The 16,403-nt window shown below is 41.5% G+C and overlaps 1 protein-coding gene across 2 annotated transcripts in view; it reads left to right on the plus strand.

Annotated features, from left to right (window-relative positions):
* kcnn1b (potassium intermediate/small conductance calcium-activated channel, subfamily N, member 1b) overlaps positions 1-2,842 on the plus strand; it is a 63,168-nt gene extending 60,326 nt beyond the window's left edge. For both annotated transcript variants that reach the window (XM_064331568.1, XM_064331571.1), the window contains exon 9: positions 320-2,842. In XM_064331568.1, coding sequence (XP_064187638.1) covers positions 320-604 — 285 coding nt within the window. In that variant the 3' untranslated portion in view covers positions 605-2,842. The remainder of the gene's footprint in view (positions 1-319) is intronic.
* The last annotated feature ends 13,561 nt before the right edge of the window (positions 2,843-16,403 follow it).

A 16,403-nucleotide genomic window follows, 5' to 3' on the forward strand; every position in this document is an offset into this window, starting at 1 on the left:
TTTGCTGCTTGGCTCTCAAGTAATGTTTTCTTAGTTTTTCAGAATCTCTCTTCCTGTTTGGCAATGAAACAAAGGCAGAATGATAAAACAGTGCCAATATATCCATACTCCAGGGCTGAAGATCATCACGTAAATGTATCTTTTGATAGAAATGTGGAGGCTGCACTCTCATTTTAAGCCCTTTGCACATAATGTTTTGTCATGGGGGCAGGATTTCCCCTCGCCCTCCCGTTTCCCAGGGCACGTTGGGCTAGTGGAGTCCTCCTGATGAGGTGAACGCGAGTCGAGTGTCCTGAGTTTCCCTCTGCCTTCTCCGCAGACACAGAACGTGATGTATGACCTGGTGTCTGAGCTGCAGGAGCGCAGCGAGGAGCTGGACAAGCGAATTGGCACTCTAGAGGACAAGCTGGACTCCATCACTGGCAGCCTGCAGGCCCTGCCCGGCCTGCTCTCTCAAGCCATAACGCAGCAGCAGCGGGACTTCCTGGACGGCTTTGCGCACCGCTTCCGGCCCGCGTCGCTGGGCTCGGAGCGGTCCTGGACGCCAACTCGACGGCGCCGCTCGCCCTCCACCGCGCCACACACCTCCTCCGACAGCGGCTAGCCCCCCCCCCCACTCCCCCCCACCCCCCCACACACCTCTGCCATCCAAAACTTAACACCGCTGAGGCTCCAGCGCAGACTGACTCAATCGACTAAAGAGAGACCGAAAATTTAACACAGACAAAAGTAAAGAATTGAAAAAAATAAAATAAATTAAAAAACGGTAGAGATATGGTTTATGTTTAGCCATTGTATGGCTGTTGAAGTTAGCTTTTTTGTAAAGCCCTTGTATAGTTACTGACTGAGTTCAGGGTGCTGGGGTGAAGCTGGCTATCACACCGGAGAATATCCTTAAGCAAGACGGAAATGAAAACCGCTACTAGTGGAGGCCAGTGCTCTGCTAGGGCGGTGCCTTGGAGGGGTGTGCCGAGGTGGAGGCCGGCCATGGAGAACCCTGCTCAGAAGCCAGGAAAGGAGACCCGGCAGGCGGACTTCCTCCCTCACGTGACCAGTATCACAGGTTTCCCTTTAGCCTAGCTGCCAGCAGAGAGGGCCTTTGGAAGCTCTGAAATCAATTCCAGTCTCAGAGTGCAATAAATGTGGAAGGGAAGCTGGAGAATGGGGCATTCCTAAGATGTGACCAATTGTAAAACGGAAAAATATATGCAGTGATGCTGACTTAAACCTTTCATACAAATTTCCAAATGTATGTATATGGAAAATTGGTGCAAACAGCTTTTCATATGATAAATGATTGGCATGTAATTTACAGTGCCATTTAATTAATGTAGAATACGTTGCATTGTTCAGAGGAAATATCCAGAGGGCTAAGGACCAATGCACCAGTGGGTGGATATAACTAATTGTGTTAGCCCATCAATAGTTAAATAGGCAAAAGATTTTTGAGAATTTACAAATCTGGAGCAAAATATCCAGACAAATAATTTCTGGGAATTGGTTCATATCTCCTTTGTACCTATATCAAATATAATGGATTAAATACGCTGATGAGAATGGCAGAAACACACTCCCATGATATGCATGTGCATGTAAGTGTTTTAAGAGAGAACTTGGAAAACCGTGGCAAGGGTGCAACTTTCCATTGCGACACAGGACCATACTTTTTTCCTTTAATGCATCAGGCCCATGCAGAAAGATGCATTAATGGTTTGAAACTGCCATAGTCTCAGCCCTTGGTAATGTTGGTATAGCATTTTTGTATGCTGGGGCTGGTGAAAAAAGGCAAATATTGCATTCCTTCCTCAAATACATTCCTCTACCAATTTTTAAAAGAAAGAAAGCTTGATGTCAAATTTGTCAGCGTCTGAACAAACATTTTTTTTTTTACCTCTCCCAAGTAACATGCAATACATTGTTGTCGTTGCACATATGTATTTAAAAAAAGTAAAAATCAAAAACTTCAAAATCAAAATTTTAGAAAAGTGAATTGCTCTCTCAAATTCTCTCCCTCATGATACATCAGAGCCTCCAAAGGTCCTCATACGCTCTCCAGAGAACTGAATGTTCTCCTTCGGCATGCCTTTCAGTCTGTTGGAAGAGGACAGCAGGCCACACCCACTGTAGATGGGAGGTTTAGGCCACACCCACTGTAGATGGGCGGTTTTATCGTTTTTGTTTTTATTTTGTTTTGTTTTGCTTTTGATTTTTTGAGAGAGAGAGAGAGAACTGAGAAACAAACCCCGCCCCTTGCATGTTTCAATGCAAATGGTGATGGAGCTAACCTTTGGGATGGCTTTATGTTATGTTTTTCCTTTTTCCTTCTCTTTTTTTTTTTTTTTTTTACAGATAATTCATTTTTTATCATTTACCTAGGATTTTTTCATAGGTAGTAGATCAATTCTATAATGTTACAACAGTGTGGCAGCAAAGTTATGAAAACATGCATTCCTAGTTAAATGTCCTAAAACAGCAAGGAAAAACTGAATACACAAAAAGGCAAATAATTAAAAACAAAACCAACATTAAACACGTTTATAAGCTTTAAAAGTCCCTGATTTGGAGCCCAGTTCTGCCAGTATGGTTCAAATATCTGCGATCATGACAAAAAATAATAATATTGAAGACCTTCATTGTTTTTAAAGGTCTGAGAAAACACAATTGTATTGTGGTTCTTTGGCCATTTAGACAAAGCTGTAACACCTGTGCATATAAAGCTCTACTATTACTGAAACCACATGGAACAGTTTGGTGATGCCCAAGTTTGTTCCTGACCACCTGAGGTGGTGTCTGAGTTGCTGTGATTCATTAAAATATTCTCCAATTATTCTGGTGACAGTTATGATGATGCATTCTGACCCATTTATGTGTGTTTTGGAAAGAGCTGTAGAGCCCAGAGAACAGAATTGTCTATGAAGGATGACTTACAGCTTTGTGACTAGACCCTGCCCTCAGTGGGAAAGATGAACTGTTAACCGTATATATGTAGTGTCTGCTGCACAAAGATACGTGTGCTGTTTCAAAACACCATGGTTCCTACTCACTCACAGGCATTTCCAAAGCTCCAGGGTGGGGCTCATAGTGTAACTTTGTATTTAGTAATGGGGGGAAAAAAGCATTAAAGCATGCCCTGGGGGAAAAAAATCTGATTAAATTTGGAATCAGATTTAAGAATCTTAATCTGAGTCTACATTTACAATGACCAAACTTTCAGCTACATTTCAATCTTCATTGGTCTATTTCCTGCTCTTGCTTGTTGGTCAGATAGCGTCCACCACAAACAAGAGCACCACAGTCCAGCTTCCACATGCCTGAGAGCTTCGGAGAACCACTGACTTTCTGAAGAACAAGCATGATAAGGTGAAGGATGTTTGGATAAGTGTATGAAATGCTGCACTTAAGGAAATGGAAAAAATGTAAATGACACTGAATGGGTGGGTCCACCGAAGGGATGTAGTTTCAATGAAAATGCAAGAAATGGGATGCTTCTGATATGAAATCAATTCGAGAGAGAGACAAATTAGCTTTCAAGGCCTAAATCGAATGAGTAGCAGTATGGGATTGACCAGATTTGCCTTTAGCCTCCTTCCCTTTGAAATATAGGCCTAGAATAGCTGTAGTTCTGTGGAACTGCTGCTCCTCCTACTTCTCCTTTGACCTTATAGCTGCACCTGCCAGAGTTCCAGTGAGATGTGGAATAGCTTTGGCCTTCTGTTCATGTGGAGAATTCCGTGCTTCACTGATGATGTGGCTGGACAATCCATCACACTGCAAGGGCAGGTGGCAGTGCGTCCCAGCACATCCATCCATAATAAAGATTCTCTCTCACACGGCTATGGTGAAAATAAGAGCACGCCCTACATACTCATTGAAAATATGTACGGTGCATTAATATCTTGTGTTAGTGTGCTGTACCTTAAGTATGAAGGATCGTGCGCATCTGTCATTTTCTGAAGAGTGCACCCGTAATATATCCCACAAAACGTTTCTCTCCACATTATCCTGGGGCAAAGATATCTAAGCTCTGAAAGGGAGTCATTTTATCTGTGGCCATCCTCAGTGTCAAGCCAGTGAGATTGAACTTAATTTGCTACTGTGTGCAGGTTGTTGTAAATTTCCTTTCCATTTTACTCCAGGGCTGCACCCACCCAATCCTTGGTCAATTTGGTCAAATTGGTTAATCCAAATCGGCACTAAACCTTCAAGACCCTGCTTTTTGCCATCCATGATGAGGTTCATGCTCATTTGATTTCTCACTTCATTCGAACCAAAAAACAAGCTTTATGCCGTTCTGGCCAATAATAATTGTTTCTGAGAAAACATGTTTTTCTATAGGTGCATCTTCGCCAATCAGAGTTAGGTTTGGTTTGCAAATGAACCAGTCAGAGTTATAAAACATGTGCAATGAACCAGGCCAGCCCCCAAGTCAGGATTATATTTGGTGAATTGAACATAACCACTAAACTCAGAAAAGCTGTTATCTGAAACAGCTGCTATTTGAGGAAATAAATGGTCAACAAATTCCTTTTGGAATGGGCGAGGAACCATACATCATTTTAAGATACTTGTACTGTTCCATTGTCTCTTTTATGCCATGGTGCTTTTGAAACAGTATTGGGGGGGGGGGGTTTCTCTGCATTGTTTGGAAGGCCGCGAGAGTTTACGTCCTGTGAGTATGCCCTCAGTGAGGGTGTCACAGGGGTTAGTGTGGCTTGAAGATATCAATGATACTTGCAAGCTATACCGAGTTGACACTGAGTCCAATTCTTCCCCCTTTCTGGTATCTCCTGCCCCTTTCCCTCTATCTGGCTGTTAGAAGGAGCCATCCCAGCTTAACCCCAGCATTTATAACAGAATCCAAGGACCTCTCCATGCTCTTCCGTAACAGCCAAAAAGTCACAGTAATGTGTAAAAAAGGGAAACAAACGTAATTGTTCTGCTAATAAATAATTACTGGATTAATAAACCGTTCAAAATACAACAGTGAAGACGCAAGTAAGTATCTATTAGACTCTATTATTTCTCGGTAGTGACATCAGATGATTTATAATTTTTTAAACAGGAAAAACAAAATGACTAAATAAAAATTAAAAAATGAAATGTATAATCCCTGTTTTGTATACACTGCCACATTATGCATATCTAGTAGCACTGGAATAAATCAACTGTAATGAATGAAAAATGGTGGTTACTTTTTGCTCTCTGCCTTTGTTTTTCTCAAATAAATAAGAGTGAGGAAGCAAGATACCGAAAATGTAAACAATGAATGAGATTGGTGGGGAGGGGGTATGCATTCTGGATGTAAACTATTCACTTAGACACTTGATTGTCAGTTATGAAAAACACCAAAAGACTTATTTTCCAACTTATTTTCCAGCCATCACATGCCTGCCTACCTCATTCCACTTCTGGGTCTCTTTTGACTGCCCCCGGGCAGGGCGAATCACACCCTTGGGTGATTGATCATCTAAGCCATTGTCTTGATCGCCTATCAAATACACTCTGGAAATGAGGGGATACAATATTTCAATGAGACACTCAACCCTTACTGGACCAAATATCTGCTAAGAGCAGGCATACGTACGCCATGCACAACCTTTAGTTAACAAACCAACTTTGTCTGTTGTCTGTGTTTACGATGACCAATTGCTAATTTAGTCGAAAAATATATGAGCATAGCATAGAACAACATTAAAAATGGCTCCATGGTTACTTGGCATAGTCATGTTGGCAGACAGCGGGGATATTGGTACAATGTCAGTGTTTAGATTAAACGTGTATGCTGTTTTGTTGAAATGTGGCTAATCCAGAATACATTCCCATGCACCTAGTCATGGTAGTGTGTTGTTCTGTTTCAAAGCAGTGAAAGTGACAAACTTTGGGAGTGAATCTTGACAAGAGTAGAATTATCTGTAGCTAATGTTACTGTACAGTATGTACATCTGTGTAGTTCAAACTGGGTAGCTAGCTGTTCAGAAATAATATGGCTATGTACAACAATAGCTCCCTGCTTTGTAAGTATGCAGTCTGGGTAACAGCCTTGTGTATATGGAGGCAAGCTACAGTGAAGCTAATCTTGTTGCTAATTCCCCAGCAAGTGTCTTTTGTTAATACTTATTGAATACAGTCAGTTATACTGCACATATTTTCTAATATCTAATGGAATGTTCATTTTTTCAAACTGTTGAACTATTTGCTGGGAATACTCGCTGAAGGGTTTAAAAAATTTGTGCACAGTTTAATTGTGCCATCCATACATCAGATGAGAGGGTGTGAGGTAGGTATATGTGCTCCTACTGTGGATTTCTTGTTTGGATTCAATTGTGTGAATTGTGCTTGTGGCAGGGGTTGCCTTGCCTTAGTCTCAGTGGAGAGGCGCCTGGTAGCTGAAGCCGCTCCCAGCTCCCCCTCAGTAAATGGGAAAGAGAGTGACACAGCAGGGTGGTGGAGCTGATGGCCTACCTTTGGTGCTTCAGGACTAAACCCAGCTCGTATCCTTTAGACCCCATCCACTAGGGTTGCCAGATGCCTGGTTTTCGACTCAAATGTCTGGTTTTCAAATTATTTGTATAGGTTTGTGGTCCCCACTGGACAATATAATCCCCAGTCTGAATAATCAATTGAAAAAAAGTTTAATTGCCAGTCGATAGAAACAAATTTACTGTTTGCTTGTAAATAAAAATTCTTGTCTTGTCCATGATCCACTCTGAGAGCAAGCGCTCACCCCCAACCACCCCCCCAACCCCCACCCCTTCCCAAACTCCTCGATCTGTCCTTGGTATCGACAGCTCCCCAATCCCATTTGTGATTAGGCTTCCAGCTGTTGTCCAGTTATTAAAAATTCTACATCTGGCAACCCTACCATCCACCCGCACAGGGAAGCATCAGTTGTTAATCTGCACAAAGCATCCCTCTTCATAAACAGAGAAAGATGCATAATATACAAACAGCAGATAGGAGCACAAGTTATATTTTCCGCTTTTCCTCTGGTTTTTTCTTCGATCGCTGTCCTTCGAAGGCAGAACTAGAAAAACACCTTAAAACACCCTTTTGGGAAGGCACTGTCCCAGGAGGTCTTTTCGTGAGTGAGCAGGAGAGGGAAGGTGATCATGACACACATACTGTGTCACCCACAGGAGAAGAGGATGACAGGCCTCGGGCATCACCGCAGAACACCGCATGCACACTCTTTTCCTCCCAGGAGTTTCCCTCCTGACTCACCAGAGAAATAGCTCTTCAATTGGAGCACATCATCTGCACACAGTCTCACCAGCAGCGTGTGCTGGCTAATCCACTCAGTCCATCTGAGGGGACAAACGTGCGTTGGAGTTCACAGAGAGGCCAGAGGAGGAACTGTGGTTCACAGATACATGTAGGGCTGCTGTATTTTGAGAAGAGAATGATATAGACTGAAGTTCATTTGAAGGGTGGGGTTTTAGTGTACGTTATATCACATGCACACACAGGCACACACACACACACACATTTAGTTGATTCATTCTTCAACACAAGGTGTAACACAAGGTCTAACTCTAACCCGGCTGTTTAGAAAATAGGGGTAAGACAAGCAGACAAGACCGTGACCAATTTAGCCTTGAATTGTAAGTCTTCTCCAATTACTATCTATTTAAAAAATGGATTATGCTTTCTGCTTAAAAACAGTTTTTTGTTAGTCTCTCTCTCTCTTGCTTTGTGTGTGTGTGTGTGTGAGAGAGAGAGAGAGAGAGAGAGAGAGAGAGCAGCGAGGAGAGAGAAAGACAGAGAAATCCCACCCTTTTTCCTTTTTTCCAAAGAGGAGGGTAGTGTTTTTGTTTCTTGCACAGGAGAATCCCAGGAGAGTCTTGCGGCTTCTGTTATGCCTGCCTCTTCCTCGTTCATTCTTTCTTTCCTGAAGAGGCAAACACTGGAGAACCCGATTTTGTGCTTCTCAATTTGCTTGATTTTAGCTGTTTAACTGTGATATAAAGGCTCTGGCTTAAGTGAGGGTATTCTGCCTTTGCGACGACATCGCTGAAAATAGACCCGCATTCCTCAATAAACCTCGCCCCGCTTACACAGCATTGTCTCTACTCATGCCGTGACTTATCACAGAGGCTCTTTTCTATCTTTAGCGCAGATTCTTCATATAAGCCAACCATGATGTACGTACGTATATTCATGCACTACACTAAGAGCAAGCGTAGATAAGGATGAATCCTTTTAAAACCCAATTTCATTAATATTTAAAATAAATGCTTTTTCATCTCTTTTTTTCTGTCACATAAAACTACCATGGCACAAAAACTTGTTGGACAACAGCATTCTAGAGCATACTCAATAAATACTTTTAAATATTTGATACAGAAATATAATAAAATAGTGTGTTCTATCCTCCATGGACATACTGTACATTTTTGTGTTTCCCACCATAATGTCTAAATGTATCGCATGACAACAAGTAAAACACACTGAATGATGGAGTGAACGGATCTTTGACTTAATTATTCATTGGGTTCCATATAGATTTAAAATGTGTGCTCAGCTGTTATATTCCATGTTAAAACTGAGTGCTCACAGCTGAAAGTTGTTTTGAATTTGAGGTCATCAACAGTCATGCCCCTGGCCTGTTGTTGCCAACAGACATTGCCACTGCTTGTTACATACTTAATGCATCAAAGCCAATGGTGGAAGACAGTGTAGGATTTAGCAGTGTCTTCCAAAGGTTAACAGGTGCTTGATTCATCACAAAAAAATAAAAATAAAAAACTCACCTGGTTATATTGTCCAGTTTCACTTATTGTGTCACAGCAGTAAGGCTGTTCAACATAATACTTTAAAGCTAAAATGCCACTGGGGAATGGTGGGTGAATCTCGGAATGTCCGAGTGAGAAAACTCTCTCCTCTGTAGCAGCTGAGGTTTAAGCCATTTGTAGAATTTAATGCTGTCTGATGTTATTATATTTCACAACAGGTTGTAATACTCAAAGAGCCTCAAACTCAGTTTGAATTGAGGAGAGGGGTTGTTAAAGCACCATTTCCATGCTATCGGTATCATTTATACCATAGAGGAAATAGGGCAAGAGATATTTATTCTGTAATGCAATTCAAAAGTAGAAATTTGAAAGTTTTTTTTTCTTGGGGTTGGATAGTGTTCTGGCTCTGCAGCACTGTAATCCATCTTTGATGTCTGAAGATTCTCAGACATGAGAGGCTTGAGTGCAATTATGGCATTAAGAATGATCCAATATCAAGTTTCCCATTGATTAATAAGGTTCCAGGCTCAACCGGACCCAAGTTTCAACCAGATTGTTTTGTTTCTTTTTTCTTTTTTATTATTGTGATGAGCTGAGATTCTCACTACATGCTCCAACTAAATAGGGCGAGTTTTACAGACCCAGATTGAGCCTAGTCCTCGAATAAATTCAATTTAGAATAGAGATTCTCCATACAAAACCTAATTTAGTCCAGGACTAAGCTTAGTCTGTCCATATACAAATCTCTGGACTATTTTTCATGTCAAACCTTTGAAAAAGTGGTAGGCAAATGTTACAGAGCTGGTATACAGCCCATTATACAACAGCAGGTGTGGAATGGCCACTCATTTAGAGGGAACAGTGGGTACTTTTGTTGGTTAGGAGTTGAACAGAGTCAATTAAACTTAAGAGGGATGGAATGCACTACCAAGTTGAGAGGTTCAATGGAATTTGGTATAAACAATATAGTGCTTCACTTTTATTCACAACTGTCAGGAAACAGGGGAAGTAGTTGATCATTTCTATAATCTACCAAAAATAAAGCTCTTGTTGGAAGAAACAACTTGCAATTCGCTTATTCATAGTATTCTCCATTATGTGTTATGTAGCTATGTGTTCCAGCTTTTCTTGATTTGGCTGGCTGTCCAAACAGAGAAAGCATGACCAGTTCCCTGCCGATCAGGGGCAACGCCACACTCTCAGTCTGCTGATGGACCAGGCTGAATAGAATTCAACCCAGGCATTACAGTGGGGTCTGAATTGAGGCAGGGTAGCAGTGTGTAAAGAGAGGTTTTGCTGAGGCAGTGCCTCTGGGGTTAAAGAGATGGCTTTTTGTGTGACCCGGCTGTCAGAGTGTCAGGGCAGGGAGGGAGGGGGGAGGAGGGTTGGCTCTCTCTGTAGGACCATAACTGTCTGTTTGAAACCCCAGCTGCCTTTGAAGCCTAACATTTACCAAGAAGAAAGGGAATCCACTCACAGACACCCTCCAGCACAACCTTTAGAAATGAAACAAATCAGCCAGGGAACACCTCCTGATGGTGACCTAAAGCCGCATCAGCCCCAAGTGATAAACCTACGGATGCAGCCATTAATTCACAACTGGAGGAAATTACAAGTCATTTTTTGAATCATGTGTTGGATCTGATTAATATTTTGAAGGCAAATAAAGATTTTGCATTTAGGAGAAAGCATATTTCCCCTTCATAATATGACCGTCGTCGTTGTCGTCATGGCAATGATCATTATGATGGTAATGATGATGCACTTATCCAAGGCAACTTGAATGAATGACTTGATTATAAGGGATATTGTGTGCAGCAAAACTGAGAATAAATGTTTTTGTGTGTGCATATATACCATACTGTAAAGGTAAAATGTAAAGGTAAAAATTAAATTAACACAAAACATATAAATTAAATTTGGTTCTGAGTAATATCTGCAAGAGGGATAATTAATAATTGGGTACTTAAAAGAAAAAATGGCAGGCTGTTAGAAATAATAATGTAACCATAGTGAGAAACTGCTTACACTTTGAAGCCCCATGGAGGCTTGCGGGGAGTCCCTGTCAATCATACAGCCATCATTCCAGCTCATTACTGTAGTCGATGCTCTGGGGTCTCCCTATTCCCTGAGTATTCCTTCAATATGCAGGTGATCTTCAAATGAGGGAAAGACCTGTACAAATTTGCTCCATCCAAATCCTTTTATAAAAAAAATCAAGAGGGTAAAATACACAACAATCAACATAATCTGACAATAAATTGGACTGCTTTCATTTGCGTACACATTTTCTCTGCAGGTTTTCCTCGCTGAAGCTGGGACAGTGATAAATTATGGAGATATCAGACACATGGCTCAAAACACAAGGACACGTTTTAGCTGTGTCAGCCATAAGCGAAGGGAACCTGGCGGTGCTGTCTGCGCTGTGTTTGTCTGTGGGGGGGTTTTTTCCTGCTTGGACTCCCCATGGCCCAGGACCCACACACTGTGAGAGCTACACAGCACTTTCCTGGCAGGGTTCTCTCTCAGGGAAGCCCAAGGCAGCGAGCCAAGCTGGAGCGCAGATCTTACGTGATCTTTTAAGCAGCACGGCCTCAATTAGGCTGATGAAGCATTCTCTTGGTGACAGCTGCAGAATGGAAGCACTGTATTCACATGCTTAAAAAAATGGAGAGCCTCATGAATAATTTAGGGAAAACAAAAAGGCCCAGTAATATAAACAAGAGATGCTTGGTTCTCCTCTTTGAGTAGCTGGATGGCTAGGCTTTTGAAGCAAAGGCCTGCATGCCAAGGAAAAACAGGCTCTCGCTCCCCTGGTGATGTCAGCACTTGTGATGTCACTGGTGATGTCAACACTAGTAAGTACTCCCTTCTATATGACACATGGCCAATAGGTGACTCTGCTTACATGCATTTTTAAACAAGGTGGCCTGCTCAAAGATTAGCTCTTATTCTTCAGGGATTACGTCCTTTATGTATTAAATGTTACTCTGTATATTATTTCACAATGCAAGTTTTAAAAAGATGCATGCACCTGAATTCTGGCATTTTACATTGTCAATAAATCAATCAAAGTTACAGTTAGCTCCATAATGTTTGGGACAAATACTTTTTTTCTTGATTTGCCTCTGTGCTCCACAATTTTGGATGCGTATTTAAACAAGTCACATGTGGTTGAAGTGCAGATCCTCAGATATTATTAAAGGGCATTTTTATATATTCTGGTTTCACCATATAGAAATCACTGCACTTTTCATACATAGTCTCCCCATTTCAGCACACCATAATATCTGGGACAAATGGCTTCACAAATGTTTCCTCCATGTACATTAAGGTGTGTTAAATTGTTTTCAGACCACTGAATGTTGTTCTGACCAGATGGTTGTGTATTTGAATCCCAGATACTACCACTCTATGCTTGGGTCGGTTCTTGATTGGAAGGTTCTTGATTTATAAAATGCTGTTCTGTTGCAGGGAACATTTAATGCAATTATTGAATTCTTTATTTGATGAAGACCACACACACAGTAAAATTTTCTATGTAAAATGAACTCTTACAGTGTACGTATGGACCCTATTATAAACTCTGCTACAGTTGAATTAACACTGGAAATTTTACTGTGCACAAATGATCTGACCATGGAAGATATAATGTGGAGGCGCTGAGAATGCTGCCCGTGTTATGTGCACAACACAGACCGGGAAATGCCAGTAAATCAGCAGCAGTGGTATGTAAAAGCACTGAAGTCTATAAATGACTAGTCCTGTCATACATCAGCCTAAACGCCGCAGAAGGATGCCGTGCACTTACACTTTGAATTATCACATGCTCTCCCTTTGATGCTTATAGCACTGCAGTGCATTTAAGGGCAATTTTTCACCTTTTATCAGGTATCATTAGAATGCAGCAGGGACAGGATCTGGCAGAGAATTGCCAAAGATTTTTTTCTTTACTTCCTTCATCAGTACAACACCGTTGCAGAACCTCTGACAGCAAAAGTCTAAATGCATAACCGCGTCAATTATCATGATCGGCAGACCTCTCTGAACATTTTGTACTGTGAGGTGCAACGTGTCCTGTTTGGGGTGAGGGTTTAATGTTATTAGATTGCCAGTGTGGCTGAAGCAAACGTCAGACACTGCAACTTTGCCTACCCGGGTTATTCCCGTGTCATCTAGTGATGTTAAGGTGGACAGAAAAATAGCAATCTAAGCCAAACTATTTTTAACTGAACAGTGAGTGTTACTATATTTATGGCAATCATACCGTTTAAATCAATATGCAGTTTGCCACAGTGTCTTTCAAGGCGATGTGTTCTTTGTAATAATGTAATAGCAATATTGTAATGTAATAATAAAGAAGGGAGCTTAAATGTATGCATTTAGCTCTGTACAAGAAATGCCACAAGTAAGGTGTCATGTGCCTGTGTGTGTGTGTGTGTGTGTGTGTGTTTGTGTCTGTGCATTACGTGTCCATTGTGTATGTGTGTGCATGTGTGTGCGTGCATGTGTGCATTTTTTAAATTGACTGTCAAGGTACTGTACTGTCCCTAAGTACTGAGTTATGAGCAGTGCAGTACTGTTCTTTTCATACTGCAACTTCCACCTGCTAATTTATTGATTGCATTACAGTTTTATGTTTCCAGATTTTCTGTTTAATATGTCTTTGATATTTTCTATGGCTGGGTTCAGCCTTCAAATACACAGAAAGATTAAACCCACAGATCACACTGCAAAGTATTTGATCCAGATACATGAGCGATTACATAGTGCTGGAGAACCATTTTAAATGCCTCCAGTCCTTTTGTACATACAGTCATTGGGGCCTGCAGGATTCTCTGCCCAGTTACGTACTGTGTGTACCACGGCAGCCTCAAGACTTTTCTCTTTTTTTCCATTTCATTAAATAACAAATTTATTGCACTTGTGTGTTCAATTGCAAACTCTTCCACTGCAAACAATTTCACATTACCTATCGCATCTGCGCACCTTGGGAGAGAAACCTGCAGGCACTGCACACATACAGTAGTCTGAGAAAGGTGGGCAATACATTATCGGACATCTCCTGCCACTCCGGGAAGAGCCCTGAGAACTCTCAACCAGCTCTGATGATTAGAAAGGAAGCATTTTGATGGCTTCCCTGACTGTCCAGTCAGTAACAAATAGACCCCGACCCCGATACCTTCTGCTGAAGCCTGAGAAACGAGCTCCCATCTCCACCTGACAAACATCTTTCACCGAGTGCCAATAGGGCGACCAAGTAGCATTCTGCCTCGTATACACTTCAGAGGCGTACAAACAATCAATTATTCACCAATCTTCTGCGAGGAAGGGTTTAAAAATAGGCACAGAGGAGACACCCTCTGCATTTCCGCATGCGTAAATGCCCTTTCAGAGGGAAAGTCAGATAAATGATGTTGTCTTCCTATGTGTTATTTCCTGCAGGTGATTTGCCAGTTGATCTATACCCTTCGGAAAGGCACTTTTTGAGGGTAGGAGCTTTCATCTGTCTGGAAGGGAGGGCTCTTCGGTGACAGCGTGGCAGCCTCTCCCAGATTCCCAGCGCTGTCGCTGATGAATCCCCCAGCGTTCCCCCCACTTTCTGCATCAATCACGGCCGCACTTCGGGGCGCTTGATGGAAATGGAATGAAACATTAAAAATTGGTTCCCCCCATGACTTGACACCGTGGTGCCCCAGGACCATTTGACTCCTCAAAAAGGCACTTTGCACAGCCTGGAGCTTCAAATCAGCGCCTCAGTTCTCTATACATACAGCCTTGCAGCTCACTTACTGCATTTACGCCTGAATGATTTTTGACTGGGAACCCTGACTACCTCTTCACTCTCACGGAAATATTGTGTAGGTCAGGCCAATTCACTGTTGCACCAGACCAGTTTTCCATAGATTTCTATACAACTTCCAGTTGTTGACATATTTTTAAGGTCCTTCATTTTTATCTCATAAAATGGCTGGAGCCATAGGCCTGGTATATGCACTATTTCTCATAATCCAACTGCTGCATAAGACAGTGCTGGTGTTACAGAGCAATTATGACATCTTAATTCAAATCATGTAAAATGTGATACTGGAAGATACCAGACGTGCTGGGAAGAGGGCAGTTATTTTCATCTTGCAGTCCTAACCCAACTTAAATACACGTCCACATTTAGCTCGGTCCTGAACATTCACATTTACAAATGCCCGTGAACTAACAATTGTAGCTGTCCCAATGTCTCAGAGAGCAGTAGCAAGTGTGGAGCTTGGGTAGATTTGACAGATAGTTTTAAAAAAACTATACCAAGGTGGGAGCTGAAGTCAAACACTAGCTTGATTGTGTCATATTTGGGGGAGGGTTGCAGAGAGCACTGCTGGAGCACCCTTCATATTGATTTGACAATGAGCAGCAGGGATGAGAGATGCAGAAAGAGATGGAAAGTTTCCCAGCGCACTAGGCCCTTGTCCTCATTATGGCATGCTAAACCATGCATGACATTGACTCTATACGCAGAAGGCGATCGAGTGACAGCGAACATACAAGAGGACACTAAGATGTGAACACATGCTGTCATCCTGTGAAGCTACTGAGGGTGGATGAGAAAAGCTCAAAGATTCCAAAGTGAAAGGGTCTGGGATCAGGAAGCTCAGCAGAGCTCAGGTCTCACACCCACTGTTCGAAGAAGGTCACAGCTAGGGTTGGTAGTTTTGGGCAGTGGAAGTTTATGCATGATATATTTCAATATATTGCATAATCATTAAATATTGACTAATTGTATTTAAGTTTATTTTGATGCATGAATTAATATCATACACTAAAATATAAAGGACAAATGAAATAATTTAAAAAGCACCAATTTAGAAAAAAACAAACAACCATAGTTAATTGATTTTTAACTCATTTTAAATTATTTCAAAAAAGAAAGGTGGACTCCTCAAAATTTTAATTTGGTATGGATGGGGGCCCAGTATAGTTGCCTCAAATAGGTATTCTTGTTTTCTAGTTTTGTAAGTTATTTAGTCTATTAAATATATCTAATTCACTGTTTCTTCCTCTGTGCTTGAATAGAGAAAAGCACAGAGTGTAAATAGCAGATCTGAAAGCTACCCTTATTGCAGAGCTTTGGAAATCAAGCCTCAAGCATTTTTACACATGACTGAGGAAACACATTCTAGGGACATTAGAACAGGGCTGCAGGGCTGTAACATTCTGAAGAGCAGCAGAGGAGACACGAGGGAGGGAGGGAGGGAGGGAGAGAAAGAGAGAGAGAGAGAGAGAGAGAGAGAGAGAATAAACGGCAAAGAAACATTGAGTCGCTAGCTTCTATCACAGGAAGACATCTAATGCCACATTTATAAAACATGTTCATTACAGTTCTGTTGTTCTTAGCTCTGCTAGGATACATTATTTCAGGTGGTTCTGAAACATATGTTTGTCACAGATGAGAAAACCAGGTAAATGTGTTCTGCTGAAATTTGAACCAGTTGGGCCAGGCCCCCCAGGCCTCACTTTTTGCATGTGTTTGCATTTTAATGTTGCACCATGTGTTTAACTATATATGGCTCTAATAAGGGTCATTTGGTTCTAATAGGACAATATATGCATTTTAATTTCATCATAACACATGGTGATACTGTATGCATGCGTGTTTATTCTATTCACTGTTTCTGCACA

Source organism: Anguilla rostrata, chromosome 4 (genome assembly GCF_018555375.3).
Source record: "Anguilla rostrata isolate EN2019 chromosome 4, ASM1855537v3, whole genome shotgun sequence".
Classification (NCBI taxonomy): domain Eukaryota; kingdom Metazoa; phylum Chordata; class Actinopteri; order Anguilliformes; family Anguillidae; genus Anguilla; species Anguilla rostrata.